Genomic DNA, 19,378 nt, shown 5'->3' with positions numbered 1-19,378 from the left:
TTACATCTACATTAATACAAGCCGGTTTTCATTTGCTACCTCTAATAAATATGAATGGAATTATCAACAATAAAATACAACTTTCTCATATAAGTTAGTTATCATTCAGTTCTACGTAATAAATCATTTTATCCATTTTCAGTAAAAGAGGAACATTGAACTAGTTTTTTTACAACTTAAATTGCCACCAAAATAAAACAGCAATTAAACAACTGACAGCAAGAAATGTGAATGCAGTGTATTCTGTAACCAATAATTATATTCATGAATTATTCATTCATTCCTTAACGTATGCAGAAATAGCTTACATAAAGATGACACTTAGCACCACATTTCCTTCCGGTCCTTTCTTTGGCAGAGTGCATTGACCTGAATGCGAAGCACAAGAAGAAAATATAAGTATCTGCTGGTGATCTTCCTCATTAAACTCACTAAGCCAATTCATGTAATTGATGGAAAACATAGCAGCATCTGCTTCCAAATCCACATTTACTGTTTACTGCCTTGGCATGCAGAACTCTGTGTAGGTAATGTAGTTCACAAAATCAGTACATATAATTCAATGTCAAGAAAATTGAACAACATCAACAGAAATACATAGTTACATAGGACTTGTAACTTAGTAAAACAGGCCAAGGAATGTTACGGAAATAACTATCAAAGCAAAATTCAACACTAATGAGGAGACGGTAATAAACAAAAAAACCAGTTAAAGACTTTGATCTTATATTGCATCTCAGAAGAGGAGAACATAAAGATTCAGGGCACAAACCCAAGGACTATCTGGGTCTAGTTATTCCAAATTTAACTGCCAAGTGTTTTTCAATGAAAATCTAGTATATACAACTGCCTAGCCTTTGTCAAAGCTGGAGACCAAAGCAGCCTCAGCCCATATAACCAGCAGGCTTGTTCACTACAGTGTCTGACTGGCAGCTGAAAGTCGACCTTAGCAGGCAATTAAAGTTCCTTGATTTCATCACATCATCATCCCTGAGGCCTGACATGGTCATTCTGTCAGAAACCTCAAAGCAGGCGATGATAGTAGAACTGACAGTTTCTTGGGAAGACTGGATGGAGGAGCCTAAGAAGCCATGTACCAGAAGCTGGGGGAGCAGTCCCAGAGACAGGGGTGGAAAGCACGATCCGAGCCTATCGAGGTGGGATGCAGGGGTTTTGCTGGCTGCTCACTGTGAGAACCTACTCTCTCCTTGGCATTCCGGGGCTGCAAAAAAAAGACAATCAGGACCATCACAGAGGCTGCTGAGTGAGCCTCCAGATGGCTGTGGATCAAGAGGTGTGACTCATGGACTAATGCTGTTAGGCCTGATCAGACGTGACTGTCACCTGGGGGAGGGTGTGTGATGTTGAAAAACCCAAAACACCAAATGGCCCAAGGTTACATCACCGATAGTGTGTCCCAGCGCCTCCTGGGATGTATCTCAGCATACAAATACAAAATATTTACAGATTTTGGATGCTTTCTTTCATTTTTGGCCCATACTGACTATTCTGTTGGCATTTTGGGAATATTTGTGTTTTTATTTTAAATTTCCAGAATTTCATTCCCTCTATAAATCTTCATAATTTTTGTGGTTTATGGCAAACAGATCTTTACTTCATAGCAGTTTGTTACTGGAAGCAATTTTTCTCACTTCTGTCTTTAATATTGTCTTTTCTCCTTCAAGCTAATGTTGCCATTCCATTTATTTTCACAAACATTAGATCCTTTGCCCATAGTGCCTGCTCACTTGGGTAAGCCTATAACAGTTGCTGGGCTTTCTGGACATATCTCATTGATCATTTCATGCACAATATGGAAGCTATCTTGACCTGAGCCAGTTTGATAAGGATGTAATTGCCTTTGGGTATAGAATGTTAGATAGTGCTACAAGCTGACAAATTTCATCTGACTAAAGATGGCGCACTGAATGATAGACAGTCCTGGAATTTAAGCTTATTTGATACTCTAACCAAGCTATCATATACTTGTTCTACTGATCAACAAAATTAAATCATCTTCATATGACCTCCTACTTGTTATCTTCATTTGGATGCCAGCATTCACAATCAAGACTGAATCTATCACTCTAAACCCTGCTCATGTAATTGCATGATTAACTTATACAGTGATTAACTTATTAAATAACTTCACTATGACCTGGATAACATGTTTCTTATAGCCCCATCTTCACATCTGGAGCACACCAAATACCAATGATTTATTTTCACTGGGCATCACAATGTGCGTAACTGTGTGCAATTAGATGCTCAGAACATATCTGGTAACTAAACTAGCTGAAATACGGCAGATGTGTTGAGATACAAACAGGAGCAACATTCACCTCAAGCACTGAAACAGAGTTCTGGCTTTTTAGGCAGTAAAGCTAGCTACATCCATCTGAGTAAATAAGCAATTTTAAAAAGTCATTTTAATATGTCACCTGGGACAAAGTATTAGCATTTGAAATCTGTCAGCTTGTATTTTTTTCCAACTAGCCCATTTCCTAGAAGCTGAATGATTTTCAGTAATTTATTTAATGAAGCATTTAGCTACCTCTGCCAAATACATAGTAAAATCTACAATAGAAAGAGAAGCTATTCAACATCTATCCTCATCACACTTCCACTCACTCTGCCATCTGTTCCACTCTGTAATGCTCCCTAAGTGTACCAGTGGCATCCTCTGCCCCTTCTCTCTACGTGACAGTGACTGTCACATTCTTGCCACTGTACAAAAAAATACATCCTAAATTATTTAGTTAATCTATTCCTGGATAATTTACAATTGCATTCCTTCATCTGAACATGAATCTGTGAGCAAGCTACTTCTCCAGATTCATCCAATCCTATTTTAAATGTGCTGGAAACATAAAGCAAGTCAGCCCTCCTGCCACCCCCACCCTTCACCTCCACATCCACTCCCCCCACCACTTCCCAGTCTCTTTCTCTCTATGGAAAACAGCTTCTTGACTTTTTTTTTAAAAATATATCTAATTTCCAGTCACATATTGTAATTTCCTGCACCTTCTCAAGTATGAGTGCTAGAATTACTCCTAGTGCTCCAGCTGACATTTAAACAAGATAACCAGATTCTTCTTGGATTTAATATCATCACCCTGATACTGTATTCCACTCTAGAAATATTTTGTTTTCACTCTTTTCAGCCTTTTTTAACCTTGTAGCCTCATTATAGTGTTGCTGCTGCTTGCATTTTTGCAATGTGTTCACAGACTTCCTTGCCTATTTATCTCATTTAGTTTCTTATTCTGATGAATAAGCAGTTTCTTTATTCATCTTATCAATTTACCTACCTAGCATTCTGCAATCGCTTATGAGCTCCTGCCACATTATTAATCCTAGCCAACATTTGTTTTTTTTTTATATAGACTTTAATGCCTAATCTCTAAGATCCCAGTTCAAATTATGATGAAGCAGCAATTCCACCAAAGATTTTAGGGAATGCCACTCACCACGCTCTGTGTTTTTGTTTTTTTTTGTGTCCTTTTCCTTCAGTCTGTTTTGCTTCTTGATTCATCTGAAGGTTGTGACAGTTGTCAGAAATCTCTGATGTGGGGTACCTCAATGAAAGCTTTCTGAAAGCTCACAGATACAATACAGAAACAGGCCGTTCAGCCCATCAAATTTACACGAATCCTACACCAATCCCATTTGTATTCTTCCCCCCAGATTTTACCACTACTTGTAAAAGCAAGAAGCAATTTACAGTGACCAGTTAATCGTCCAACCTGTTATTTTTTTGGAAGAAACTGGAGAACCTCAAGAAAACTCACACATCATATTGAGAACTTACAAACTCCACACAGACAACAGCTGAGGTCAGGGTCAAAGCTGGGTCTCTGGCTCTGTGAGCCGTGACACTCCTGTGCCCAAGATGCATTGCATTGCTTTTATACACTATTTCTAATATTTTTGTAATTTTAGTTAAACATGACTGCATGCAATCATTGCACTTTTACTCAGTTTCCTGGATTGGGACCACTGCCCAGAGCCATCACCTTTGACTCCCACATCCTGCATTGGGCCTCCACTCCAACTTGAGCAACCAGGTTGCGCCTGCTTGCTGTATAACCAAATCTATCCCTCACATTCACCTGTCAAGCTTTGATACAAAGCTAACTGGGAGCTGGAAGCTTGCCTGTCAAAGTAGATGTTAAATAACCAAAGGGATAATGTGGAAGTTTTATCTCTCCAACTTTCCACCCTGTCGTAGAATTACTTTAAAGAGTTAGGAGGATGAACAAAGAAATGGCAAATGGAATTTAATCCTTAAAAATGTGAGTTGATATATTTTCAGAGGGTTGTTAAAACTGAGATATACCCATTGAGTGCTAGAACCCCAGGAATGACTAAAGGGAAAAGAGACCCTGGTGTACATATTCATGGATTACTGAGAGCAACAGCAGAGGTAGATAAAGTGATTAAGATGACATATGGAATATTGCTTTCATTTTCCGGGAGAGCAAGAAGTTACAGTACAACTAAGTAAAACATTAGGAGCCACAACAGGAGTCCTGTGTGTACAGTTCTAGTTGCCACACAGTAAAGGACATAATTGCCCTAGAGCAAGTACAGAGGAGATTACCCAGGATGTTACCTGGTTTGCCACACTTCAACCATGAATAGATAGGCTTGCTTTCTTTTACTTAAACAAGAAAACTGAGGAGGGAACTTGATTGATACATGCAAAATCATGAGGAGAATAAATAGGACAGGTAGTGAGGAAATGTTCTCGTAACAGAAACATCTAAAACCAGAAGACATAAATTTAAGGTAACAGGTAGGAGGTTTAAAATGGATTTTAAGAGAATTTGTTTTACCTAGAGAGTGATTGGAATCTAGAACATGTTATCTGAACAGGGAGTGTGGACAGACAACCTAACACTTAATAGTATTGGGGTGAAAATTTGAATTTGTTTGCAGGTGGCATATCTTTTTGTCTATAATCATTTTTTTGTTTCTCAGTTCAATCATATAATTTCACTTCAGTACCTTCCCTCTGGCAGTTTACTGACTTTGCTGTTTTCTTCATACTCTAATAAATTGTTCAGAGTGAGAAGACTCACCATTGATCTTAATAGTCCAGACCCTCCATTTCTCAATGTTTCCCTTCAACTCCACTCTATGTTTTTCAGTTTAAGATGCAGCTACCTTTTAGCTAGACATTTCCAGATCTGGTGTCACTCAATATCCCCAATGTGAGGAACCTGACAGAAAATAGCAATACCAATTTGACAGATTTGCTATCTTTTTTACTTGTTAAATTTCAAAATGATGAGTGCGAAAAAGAATCAATGCACACTTTAAACCAATTAAAGTTTCTCACATCAAATCTGACAATAGCAGTATTGTTTCCAAAACAACAGCAATCCAAAAATGTATGTCCAATCAGAGAACAGTCCATAACCACCTGTCTTGTATTTCCACGCTTTACATGGTTTGTCTTTGAGGAGCCAATCTATACTACATTATTGAATAACTATCAGCATCTGTAGTTTTAGTCTTGTTCACAAAGGACTAAATTGATGTTGACTAAATTCATTTAACGTGTGAGCCTTGGAGCACATATCTAATGACTCTTAGTTCAATTCACATCATGTTCAAAAAGAAAAGATAAGCTTTTATCACAACTTTTCAGCTGCAGTGTTAATATCAAATATGCTTTAATTCATTTATCTCATTGTTTTCAAATATTTTCAGCAGCAATAACACTGAACAATGTCTATTAATTTCAAATTAAATTTAAATATTAATATGTTAGATGTCTCAATGGAACAAACCTCATTTACATTCTCAGTCTTCTGCCTTCCTCAAAAGTTTAATTTTTAAAACACTATTTGGCTCATACTTATAATATGATTATTAGTTATGTTATTCAGGTGCCTGTGAAAATTTTTTGACATTTAATTAGTACCTTCTTTTGATTCTGTGAAGATCACCACATGGGGAAATATAGAATCAACTATTTATGATGATTAGCTGGAACTTCTTGGTTCTGAAAATTATAATCCATTAGAAATCTCTACCCCTTAGAGCTTTAGGTACCACATTGCTCGATATTCAAGGCTGAAAAGGGCAGAATGAATACATACAGCGGAATCGTGGGTTGTGGGGAATGGAGAGGAAAGCCAGTTACAAAATGGAAGAGCAAAGCAGTCTAATGTTCCTCCTTCTTGTTTATCCATCCATTAACATTACATTACAGCTCATTTTTTTCAATACATGTTAAAATGTTTTATAATCCTAATAATTTCAGAAATACCACTACTCAAAATCTACATATTGTAAGTGAACTTTGGAGCCTCTTCTTCCAATTTAATCTGGTGCAGTGTAACTCCGCCTACCTTCGTTTTCATGCACAAATGTACCTTTCCCATCATTCAGGAAATAGAGCAGATGGCCTGAATCCTATTAAAGTTGGACATTTTAGGTCATATGCCTTTCAGTGAAGCCCCTACCTTAGAAGTACAAGTTGATGATATCCAGGAAGTTGTGGTCTAAAAGTTGCCCAAGACCTAAACGGCCAACAGTCTAATTCTATAACCAGTAAAATTTGAGGAACGTGAAATAAGACAAGGTTAAACAAGAGTGACAAATTAGAGTTAACAGGTGCAGAAAGAGAAGTGAAAGAAGACAGGATTACAAAATTAGTAAACAAGAAGGCCAAGAGAAAAAAAAAGTAAATAAAGTTGACATTTTAACGCATTGTTATCAACAATAATTCACAGCCTCCAGAAAAGAGACTGTGTTTTAAAATGGTTTGTTTTATGGGATAGGTAATAATGCATGTGTTAACAATTATCACATCACTAATAAAAGAGTAATCATTTAGCTATTAGTCACTAGACTTAATTTTCGGTAAAGGTAATTCATTGAAAATTCAGCAAGCTCTTTAAAATAGCAGATGACTGAAGCCAAAGATGTTTGTACAAGGCAAACAGTGAAGCAACATTACTTGACCATTAAACGGTGTTCAATGATAAATCATGATCTGTATTTAGTCTTTCAAAATCTCCTGGCCTTCTGCATATCTGCAAGATGCAGCTCCTTTATATGCCATCCCACTTCAGCAAGTTTTGAACATTCAATTGCCCACATTGGTTAAGCATCAGAACAAAACGTACAAAGGAGTTTCAAACTGCTGGGTGTGCACATCTCATAGAATCTCTCATGGTCCCGGAACACATTCTACATAATCAAGAAAGCTCACTAACTCCTCTGCTTTCTGAGGAGGGTGAAGAGAGTTGGACTATGCACATCTATACTCACTTCATTCTACAGGTGTGCAGTTGAGAGCACCCCAACTAGCTGCAGCACTGCTTGGGATGGAAACTGCACTGCGTCAGACAGAAAGTTCTACTACAGGTAATCTAAATTGCCCAGTATATCACCAGTACCAGCCTACCAGTCATCAAGGACCCAGATACAGAAAGATGCCAGAAAAGGGCCAGAAACATCAGGAAGGATCCTACCCACTCTGCTCATGGACTGCTTGTCCCACTCCCATCTGAAGGCAGGTAACATAACATCTATGCTAGGACAACCAGATTCAATAACAGTTACGTTCCCTAAATAGCAAGTCTGATCAACACCTCTACCCACTAACCCAAACACCAATAGTTTATCATTTCCTGTCAGTCACCATCTGTACAGGCACTCCTGTTCCTAACGTCACTTTATGAAGGTACAACCTATGTATACAAGCTATTTTATGTACTTATATTCATTGATTTTTTTATTATTCTGTTCTGTATCTTATGATTTTTTTTGTGCTACATTGGATCTGGAGTAATAATTATGTTGTTCTCCTTTACACTTGTGTACTGGAAATTACATTAAACAATCCTGAAGAAATCCACATTGCCACCAAAATTACTGCAATCCACAGATACACTGGGGACTTTGAGACCAGAGTCCGCCACAGGAGCTGGATTTGTCCTGGATAGAGATGACTCAAGCTCCAGAACCTGGGCCTCCGTACCTCCCTCTGCAACTAGATCCTTGACCTTCTAAACAGAAAACTGCAATATGTGCGGATTGGAAATAACATCCCCACCTTGCTGACAATCGAAACTAGCATACATCAGGGATGCGTGCTTAACCCTCTGCTCTACTCCCTCTCCACCCATAACTGTGTGGCTAGGCACAGCTCAAATGCAATCTATATACTTGCTGATGACATAGATTTCATATGTCACCAAAGACACTTGCAAATATCTTGTACCATGGAGAGCACTCTAACTGGCTGCATCACCATCTGGTATGGGGGAGGGATGGGTTGTGGGCTACTGCACAGGACTAAAATAAACTGCAGAAAGTTGTAAACTTAGCTGCATTATGGGCTCTACACTACATAGTATCCAGGACATCTTCAAGCAGCAAAGTCTCAAAAAGGCAGCATCCATCATTAAGGACCCCAATCACCCTGGTCATGCCTTGTTCTCATTGCTGCTATCAGGAAGGAAGTACAAAAGCCTGAAGGCACACACTCAACAATTCAGGAACAGCTTCTTCCCCTCTGCCATCCAATTTCTGAATGGACATTGAACCCATGAACACTACCTCATTAATTTTTATTCTCTTATTGTGATAATTATTTAACATATATATTCTTACTGTAATTTACAGTATTTCCCTCTATTATTATGTATTGCCTTGTACTGCTGCCACGAAGCCAGCAAATTTCATGACATATGCCGGGAATATTGAACCTGACTCTCTTTCTGAATGTGTTAAAATTTGAAACTATTGATTGCAAATCGTGTGAATTGTGGAATACTGTGTTATTGATGCAATCATCACCGAATAAACCTCTTCCTTTGGAAAGGGGGAATAAAGATTACTATCAGAAGGATATTATAGAATCTTAGAATCAGGACAAATTAAAGGCAGAGAAGGAAGCTACTTGGTTCATCTTTGCCATGTTTCCCAAAGAAGAGTAATTTAGGTTAATACCTTTCCCCACAGTTGGTCCGGAGCCTCGCATATTAAAGTATTTCTTGTCTTAGTCACACTAGGAAAGTATCTGCACGAGGGTTTCCATTGCCAGCACACAATCAGATCTTTCCTTTACAACTACTAATTTTCTATCAATAACCTAGATGGAATGGTAAGCATTGTCTCAGTCCATCACAGGCACGTCACTTCATTCCATTCAGTCCAGCATCAGGAAGGATGAGAGTATTATCAAGGTGCCTATCAACCTGGAAGCACTTTTCTCTCTGCTCTACATTCTGGAAGAAGAAACATGAATTTGAAAGTCCAGATTTAAGAAGCCTCTTAATTTCTCTTCTTTCAGACTTGGAACTAATCACCTCTCTCATATCCTCTTCGCAAATGGAGTTACCTGTTATCGCTCAATCTCGTGTGGCTGTACGCCACTTGTCCCCCTAAGAAGTTAGACACACACTTTTGGTTAATCTGCTATTGTCAGTTGAGCATTTTCTTTGCACAATAATCTTTACACTATTCTACTCTTTTGCATCCATTGTATTTATTGCTGCAGTTATTATCATGTATGCTGTTTACATTGTGAACTTCGTGTGAGCCAGGAAAATCATTGCACACTGATGTACTGTATATGATAAGAAACTAATGTAACCTAGTTGTTCACTTTACAGCAAAGGGAACCTTGGGTTTTTGTAATTTTATAAAACTCACTAGCTTATAATACATGTTATAGAAATTACAAATTCATCAAGTTCCTTAATTGGCTTCCTTGACCTACTATAGGTTGAAGTATCCTGTATTAATGGCTTCATTTGTTGATAATTCTCCATCAAAAATCAGGTCAGTCGTACATATTTTCACAAATTCAACATGCAATATCCAATGTTTATTAGGAATTTATAATTCCTTGTTCATCCTTTCTAGCAATTTGGTGTCATAGAATTATACAACACAGAAACAAGCATATTATGTCATTGATGACCATCAAACATCTGTCCATGCTAATCCCTCTTACCAACATTTGGTCCTTAGTCATTCTTGCCTTGCAATTCCAATGTTTCTCTCAATTTTTCTTGTATGTTTTGAAAGTACCTGCCTTCATCAGCCATAGGCAGTGCATTCCAAAATCCAACCACCCTTTGAGTAAAAGTCTTCCTTCCCCTCGAGCGCTCTTAGCTCTTTATCACACCATTCTGAAGACTCGTCAATTTTATGTGCAGTGCTGTATGATGTAGACGATCATGGTCCCATGACCACAATTGTTCTTGGCAAATTTTTTCCACAGAAATGGTTTGCCATTGCCTTCTTCTGTGCAGTGTCTTTACAAGATGGGTGACTCCAGCCATTATCAATACTCTTCAGAGATCGTCTGCCTGACATCAGTGGTTTGTACGAACAGGTTTTGTGATTTGTACCAGCTGCTCATACGACCATCCACTACCTGCACTCATGGCTTCACATGATCCTGATTGGGGGTCAAAGCAGGTGCTATACCTTGCCCAAGGTTGACCTGGCTGACGGAGGGAAGAAGTGCCTTACACCTCGTCTGGTAGAGACACATCTCCACCCACCACTCTAAAGACTAAAGCTAGTTAATCCTATTAATTTAGAAGTGTTGGTTATGATGCAAACCCAGATGGGCAGGGATTGGAATGGCATACTGGAATACCCAATTGTATCACTGGACTCTTATTACTCTGTAAAATCTAATTTTACAAGCATTTCAGTAAGATTTATATATTGCAACATGACACGATTTCAGTTTGATGATTCAGAGGATCAAATCAAGCATGGGACTTGGAAGGTCCACCAGTGTAGAAATATTCCTTCCCGTGCAGTTAAACACTCAGACCTTGTAAGGTTCAGGAGGGAATTTGATCTTTCTCTTTGTGACAACACAACTGACTCAGCACTATGGTAACTCATAAAGACGTGGAGTATCTGCATCAGAGGATGGATGTAGCTAGCTGGCTATAGATACTTTATTTCAAGGCCTTCACTAAAAAGGACAGTCGCTGAGGAGCAATAAATAAACTGTGATCTCCAAACAACCTATTCATGCTTGCTACAAGAATAGAATCCGAAGAAATTGACTGACTCCAAGGAACAATTAATCCACAAAGCCTTTGACTATGGGAGGGCAGACTGGATGGCAGCACATCTGGAATCTTCAACAGGTTGTCCATTAGCTTTAACCTTGAATTTACAGTGCTCCATCAAAATGTTCAACAGGGTAACAGTGAAGTGCAGTTGATTCATATCCATAATGGTGACATAAATGAGAGAAATGAGGGAACTCCTCTCAAAGCACAACCCTGCATTTAACCCATTGCCAACCCCTGTCCTAATCAGAACCCAATAAACACTCTGCTGTAGTAGGCATTGCCCCTTTATAGTTAGCTGTGATAAACATCTCACTAGGATGGGATGTGGTTGTACCATGGCCACCACAGAATGATACACTTTCATTTTAGCAATCCTTGTGAAATGAAGCCAATGTGCTTTTCTTTAAAAACTCATCTTCCTTTTCGAGAAATGGAAGTTCCACCAATAACACAGTAGAAATTTACAGGCTGCACAGCAAGTTAGTTTCAACAATATACATATTACTACTTTAAAGTATATGTTTTGATTACTGTTTGAAGGATATTTTAAATTTATATTAAGGATAATAACCTTATGGAATATAATAGAATAGCCAAAAATGTAGCTTATGAGAGTGAGGTCAAGAGTGAGTGAAGAAACTAATGTCAAACCATTTCTCCAAGGTTCATTAGTGCCATAAAATCCATCTCTATCATGAAGCCATGTTTCATTTTGTGCATTGCTACCTAAAGAGCCCTCATATAACAGGTGCTAAAGATCTCTTAACAGTAATACAATTTGATTTTTATAGTAATGGCTCTCTGGTGGGTCAGATAACCTTTGAGTTCTGCGCATCTCAACATGTTAACTCACAGACATCTGCACCTGTTTGTGCAACATCAGAGATCATCCCTGTGGTTTTGGAGTAAAAGGAGCAGCTGTTGTTCATTCCTCTAAATTCTCATAGTAAACGAAGATTTTCTTTGCAAAGATACCTCTGTAGTGCCTATTTTTTTCCTCGCAGGATTTTAAATCTTTCAACTAACAAGGGTAATGATGTCTTTCACCTACATGATCATCTCCTTAACAGAAAAGCTACACTTAAATATATGTAAAGATATGGCAGATGAGGTGAGCTACAATATCACATACCAGACGCCGGTCCAAGCTTGCAGAAGACAATTGCTCTCCCATTATTTTTCACTATGGTCACTAATTAACTAAGCCAGCTGGCAACAATGAAGTACTAAAGAACACTGAAAGATGGGGAGTACTGGAGTGAGCACCATGAGGCAGTGGGGAGACGGCAAAATTCCCCTCCATCGTTCTCAGTCACTTACATCATGCAGGAAATCAGGTCACATTGTGGAATTCCAGCTCCACCCCTTAAAAGCCCAAATTCAAACAGAAAGCGAGGAGTTAATGAAAAGGCAAACAACTCACTAGGCATGTGACAGTAACAAATAGCAAGGCAGATTTTATGACAAACATAACTTCGAAGTTCAAATTCTAAGTTAATTTATTATCAAAGTACATATATGTTATGCATACTACCTTGAGACTCATTTTCTTGCAGACATTTACCAAAAAAAAAGATAAAAATAGAATGTTATGACAAACCATACACAAGACAAAAACTGACAACCAATGTGCAAAAGGCAAACTGTGTAAATAAAAATAATACTGGGAACATGTGTAGTAAAGAGTCTTTGAAAGTGAAGCTGTAGGTCACAGTATCAGTTCAGAGTAATGAAGTATCCATGTCAGTTCAGAAGCCTGATGGTTGTAGTGTAATAACTGTTCATGTTCCTGGTAGGGCCAAAGTCAAAGTAGTAAGTCAGGCAGCAATTTCTAGCAATCCCACATATGCAGTTAAATATAAAACTCAGAAAGGATTGTGTAAATGGCCACCTCCTCCACTAGAACACATTAAAGGTGGTGATAAATCAGCATATGGGAGGGATATTGAAAATCTGGTTGAATGGCACCACAACGACAATGTCCCACTCAATGTCAGCAAGACCTAAGAGCTGATTATTGACTACAAAAGGTGGAAACCAGAGGTCAATGAGCCAGTTGTCATCAGGGATTAGTGCTGGTGAGGGTCAACAACTTTAAATTCCTTAGTGTTATCACTTCAGTGGATCTGTATTGCATCCAGCATGCAAGTGCAATTACAAAGAAAACATGGAAGCCCCTCTACTTTTTTTTAGAAATTTGCGTAGATTCAGCGTGTTACCTAAAACTTTGACAAACTTTCATTGGCGTGTGGTGGAGAATATATTGACTGCTTGCATTACGGCTTGGTATGGAAGTACCGTTGCCCTCAAATGGAAAAGCCTACAAGAAGTAGGGGATACAGACCAGTCTATCACAGGTAAAACACTCCCCACCACAGAGAACATCCGCATGGAGCATTGTCGCAGGAAAGCAGAATCCATCATCAAGGACCCCCATCATCCAGGCCGTCCTCTCTTCTCTCTGTTGCTGTCAGTAAAGAGGACAGGAGCCTCAGGACCCACACTATCAGGTTCAGGAAGAGATACTACCCTTCAACCATCAGGCTTCACTCACCCCACCACTGAACTGTTACCACAACCTATGGATTCACTTTCAAGGCCTTTTCATCTCACACTCAGCTCAAGATAGTAAAACCTGAGGTAAGGGCATAGCCGAGCACAATCATTTCTCAAATTACTAGGAACTTCCGGACTATTCTAGTGATGTTTAGTATTGCGGATTTCTGAATATTGCTGTGTATGCCTAATTGCTTAATGATATTGTGTAGTGATTTGGGGACAATTCCAGTTGTAGATGTAACATGCTGTAAGGATTCACCGCTAATGTAATGGCTTCTCTGTAATGTTTCACTGCTAAGGCTAATAAAATGGCTTCTCTGTAATGTTCACTGCTGAGGTAATGGTTTCTCTGTAGCAGCAATATTTGGGTTATGGCTGGAGATAACAGGACTGTGGTATGCATGTTAGCCAATCAGGATTTTGTTGCTCTGTCCTGTGAATCTGGAAGGAGATTTTTTGCGGGCTTTTGCCGGGGAGAGGTGAGGAGAGAAGATGTGAATGGAGAGATTTGGTAGACCGCCGGACGGGGTGGACTTGGAGCGAGGGTCAGAAGGGCAGCGACGATCAGAGGAAGTCAATGGTGAACGATCGACTTATCAGTGAGCTCCAATTTTGCACAACAGACTGTTTAATAAGATTGGGCCCTTTTGTTTTTTTTTTCATTTCTTTACTAGCCATATAGTCAAAGTAAGAACTATAAAGCTTAATCATTTAATCGCATATTGTGGACTGTTTGTTATTTCGGGGTACTGATTTATAACGGGACACATCGCACAACATCCACCCAAACAAGATTTCTTAAGTTTGGCCGGGCTGGGGGTTATCGCCCCCTATATTAAGCTGCTAGCCGAAGCCAGAGTTGCATAGATATTACTATTGGAACAATGTATACGATGTTCATGTTCCATAGTCTCTCAACTTCCTCTTAATTCAGCATATTTCAGGTGATATTTCACACACTGATTTCTGTATATTATATGCGTTTGGAATGGCTACATCTATTAAGCAAGTTGTTCTTGCTTGCTTGTCCTGTAATACTATACATCAGAACAGTTATTATGGATTGTCCTATTGTAATAACGGATCGGTCATAATATAATTTGTAGGACTCTGACTCTAAAACTGGATTATGTGTGTACTTATAGTAAGGTACGGTGTCTTATGAGTTTGTATTTTAAAGCAAGATTTTGGTGAATGATATTTACCACTTAATTGTGTCTGTTAAGTAATCAGATTGAGTTAAACTGCTGCAGGATCCAGCAGTGTGTTGGATTTTTTTCTAGTTTCTATTGGTATTTTCTGCATTTATTGTCTTGAATTTGTTGTCTTTTATTATGTATTTTTTATATTTTTTGAACTAACTACTTGGTCCTGTATTGTCAAAAGGAACCCATTTGTTTCTGGGAAGAGGGCTCCAATTTTGAACTCTTATTATTATCATGTTTGTTTTGTATTTGCCTGGTTTGTTGTCTTTTGCACATTGGTTGTTTGTCTATCTTGTGTGAGGTCTTTCATTGATTCTATCGTGTTTCTTTGTCTTGATTGTGAATGTCTGCAAGAAAATGAATCTCAGGTGTGAGCTAATGAATTTGTTAAAGGCAAACAAGTTAGCAGAATGCACAATCGATGGTAGTATACTAAGGTGTATAAACGAAAAGAAGCATCTTAGAATGCTTGTCTATAGGTGGGTAAATAATGTCATAAACAAAAATTGGCATTTGTTATAATTATCAGTGCCACAGAATAAAGCAGCAGGGATGTCATGCTAAAACTATGCAAAGCACAAGGTAGGCCACAGCTAAAGTACTACAATTAGTTCAGATCATACAATAGCAAAGATGTGTTAGCACCAGAGAAACTGCAGAAGAAATTTACAAAGGCGATGTTAGCTAAGCAGGGGTCATTTTGCTTAGAATAGAAGAGGCGTAGGCAAGATTTAATCACATATGCACTAGGAGCTAGATACACAGGACATACTGTACTTCCATAGCAATGGTCAGTCACTGTAATATAGATGTAAGCCCATTTGTAGGAAATAGAGAATGGGAGTGATGGAGGAATGACCCAGAATATGATGGGTATTCTCTGCCTGTGAGAAAGCCTCAAGGCTATGGACCGATAACTAAGAATTGGAATGAACATAAAGAGTTCATTTTGAGGCCAACAACACATGGTAGATTGAATGGCTGCCAGCAATGCCAGAATTGTTGATTGCTCATAATATTTCACTAAGAGATCTGCCATCAAAATTCATGAGACATTTTAACAGCTTGATATGTCTTAATTACTCAAAGTCAAGCTTAAAGTAAAATTTATTATCCAAGTACGTATCTCTTCTCAGGCACTGAAAATATGTTACATAGGTTGAATTTCTTTTTCACAGGTGTTAAAATGTGTTTTTTAAGATTTTTCTCTGTTATTTTAATCTGATTTAAACCAATGTTTCCCTCTATTTTTATTTTACATAATTTATTATTCACTTAATTATTCCCCCGATACAGACCCTGGAGATCTCACTAACAATTTTTCCAAACTGATTTGTTTTTTCCTGTTTATACAGGTCCCCAGTCCTCCATGGTAAATGTCATTTCTGAGGCAGATTTAGTCTGCGGTTTATCCTCCTACAGATGGTGCAAACACGTGACAGCAGTTAAAGATTGTGGGACAGTAAAGTCTGCTCAATGGCACAGCTGGTAGATAGAGCTTCTTCCACACAGGTCTGGTAATTCATTTCTGACCTTGGTCACTGTTGTTGGGAGTTTCCACATAATCCCTGTGACCACGTGATTCAGTTTCCTTCCCCATTCCAAAAGACTCAGGCAGGTAAAGAATAGAACCTGGGGGAAGTAATGGAAAAGCAGCAAGAATAAAATGGGACCAGTGTAGGGTTACTGTAACAATCTGCTGGAATTGCTCAACCAAATAGTTTGTTTCTCCAGATTCCAGTATCCACAGTCTCTTACGTCTCCTTGGATAAGTGCATGAATAGCTGTTAGATAGTTGGCATAAAGGAATCTGCACTGGACTTTGAGGTGAGTGGTCCCAGGTTCAAATCCTGCCAGCTCCTTGTACACTTTCCATCTGTGCTAGGTTGAGCATCGTGTTAGCAACTCGGCCTTGTAAAAAAAACCAGAAAAATGCTAAAGAAATGGCAAGGTTGCCCAGTGTGCCACGAGACTTGGAGAGGAGCATAGCCTGCTTCACGTAGAATAGCTTTGTGACTATACAAGATACAGGAGAACAGCTTTAATCATTATAAAACCGCAACAAAGATAAAAAATAAAGTCAGTAGTGTTAATGAATTGTTTTCTCAACTTGTTCACTGGCTTCCACTCCATGTTGTGCATCAAATGATCATCTAGAAGCAGTTCCGCGAAGGTTTATTAAGTTGATTTCTAAGATAAAGGGATTGTGTCAAGAGGAAAGGTTGCTGAAGTGAAACTCTGAGGTTCTGATGGGGCTTTACAGTCAAGATGCTAAGAGGATGTACTAGAGAAATACTGAAAGCTGATAAATCCCCAGGACCTAGGGACCTACTGTACTTCAAATCGTTTTGAAAGGGGTGGCAGAGTTAAATAGATGCACTGGCTGTTATTTTCCAAAATGCCATGGATTCTATAATGGCTCCCTCAAACTGTAAGATAGGAAAAGTCTAACCCTACTGTTTAAGAAAGGAGGGCAAGAGAACAAACGGAACTACAGATCTGTTAGCCCAAGAATAAATGTAAGAAAAATACCAGAATCTGTTATTGAGCAAGTTTTCAGAAGACCATCAATAAGGTATCACACAAAGATTAATAAATAGAATTACAGTGTATCATATGGCAGGTGATATATTGGAATAAATTAATTATTAGTTCACTTACAAGAAGCAGATTTGAATTAAATGAGTCCTATTCAAGATGGGACGTTGTAATTATAAGGATATCACAAGGATTGTTCATCAGAAATGATGACCCTGAAATTATCAGAATGTCACAGAACCACATCTAGTAAATCTAATATATCTAATGACTCACAGCTCCAAACACCCAACTTTGATCCTGATCTCAGTTGCACTTTCTGTCAAGTGACCATACAAGTTTCTGCCAGATGCTCTGTCTTCTTCCCACATCCTAGATCCATGCTGGTAGGTTAATTGGCTTTTATGAATTACCTCCTGGTACAAGTGAAAAAGAACTGATGACAGCAGGTCGACATTGAAAAAGGGTAAGTTGCAAGGCTACAAGGTATTAGCACCGGGTGGAGGGTGGGAGCGTGGGTAGGAATTGTTCTATTGGGAGCCAGCATAGACTTAATGACCAAATAGCCTCCTTCTGTGCATAATAAGCAAGTTCTCTTCTCCTAAGGGAAGGAAATCTGCTGTCCTTACATAGCCTGATGAATTTATGATTTACCTTTAATGCTCTCTGAAGGGCCTAATAAATCACAAACTTATCACCATTGCTTTCACAAGAAAAGTTGAGGATGGGTAACAGATAGTAGCTTTCCCAGTGATGCTCATTGAAAAGCAAAAAAAAAATGTATATGACAGGTTGGTCCTCAGGAATATTGGTCAAGAACATGTGAAGTTGACTTTACTCAACATGGAATTCATCAGTTGACCTACTAAGGAGGAAGGATCCTGTCTGATCATTCACCGGTTTACAGCTGCACCTGTGGTACAGTGTTTCAAATACTTCCTTGCAGAACGCAAAAGGAATATAATGAAAACTAGTAAAATTACTTTTCTCCTCATGATTCGCAAGATTTTATTAATTTTTGAGTCAAGTATGTTGGCATCAGCAAATGAGAAAAAATTTGCCCTGGGACCACCTCAAAAGCGTCATCACAAAGAAGGTACAACAGCATCTCTACTTTCTTAAAAGTTTTTGGCATGTCACCAGAAGCATTGACAAACTTCTATAGATATACAGTGGAGAGTATCCTAACATGGTGCATCATGCCCTGGAATGGAAACATCAATGTTCAGGAATAGAAAAAGCTGCAGAAAGTGGTGGATATAGCACAGCCCATCACAGGCAAAACCCTCCCTACCGTTGCGTACATTTACGTAGAGTGCTGCTACAAAAAAATCAGCATCCATCAAAGACCCCCACCACCTAGGCTATGCCTTCTTCTTGTTACTATCTTTGGGTATCGAAGCCTTAGGTCCCACATCACCAAGTTCAGTAACAGTTATTGACCTATGAAAGGCATCCATTAGACTTGCGAGACCATGGCTCTGTGCCTGGAAAGTCTTCACGCTCCAGGGTGCAGGCCTGGGCAAGGTTGTATGGAAGACCGGCAGTTGCCCATGCTGCAAGTCTCCCCTCTCCACGACACCGATGTTGTCCAAGGAACGGGCAAGAGCCTATACAGCTTGGCACCTACGTCGTCACAGAGCAATGTGTGGTTAAGGACACAACACGCTGCCTCGGCTGGGGCTCGTACTCACGACCTTCAGATCACTAGTCCAATGCCTTAACCTCTTGGCCACGTGCCCATATATATTAACCTATAACCACTAACTTGAATGGAAGCTTTAATCACCACCATGTAGAATTGAAGTGTAGATTGTTCAGCACTTTCAAAGACTCTTTATAATTCATGCATCAGTGTTATTTTTATTAGCACAGTTTGTCTTCTTTTGCACATTGGTTGTTTGTCAATTCTTGTCTATTTATGTATAGCTTTTTGTATTATTCTACTGGATATCTTTTTTACCTCTCAATGCCTGTAAGAAAATGATTTCTCAAGTGAGCATA

The 19,378-nt window shown here is 38.8% G+C and overlaps 1 protein-coding gene across 1 annotated transcript in view; it reads right to left on the bottom strand.

The window, feature by feature from the left end:
• Window positions 1–276: 276 nt before the first annotated feature.
• LOC134344448 (threonine synthase-like 1) overlaps window positions 277–19,378 on the bottom strand; it is a 134,736-nt gene continuing 115,634 nt past the window's right edge. The window contains exon 3 of the mRNA XM_063044262.1: window positions 277–369. Within this exon, the coding sequence (XP_062900332.1) occupies window positions 305–369 (65 nt within the window). The 3' untranslated portion in view covers window positions 277–304. The remainder of the gene's footprint in view (window positions 370–19,378) is intronic.

The sequence above is a fragment of the Mobula hypostoma genome, chromosome 3 (assembly GCF_963921235.1).
Source record: "Mobula hypostoma chromosome 3, sMobHyp1.1, whole genome shotgun sequence".
In the NCBI taxonomy this organism is placed as follows: domain Eukaryota; kingdom Metazoa; phylum Chordata; class Chondrichthyes; order Myliobatiformes; family Myliobatidae; genus Mobula; species Mobula hypostoma.
Note: the sequence above shows the minus strand (reverse complement) of the source record. Positions and strands in the feature narration are given on the sequence as shown.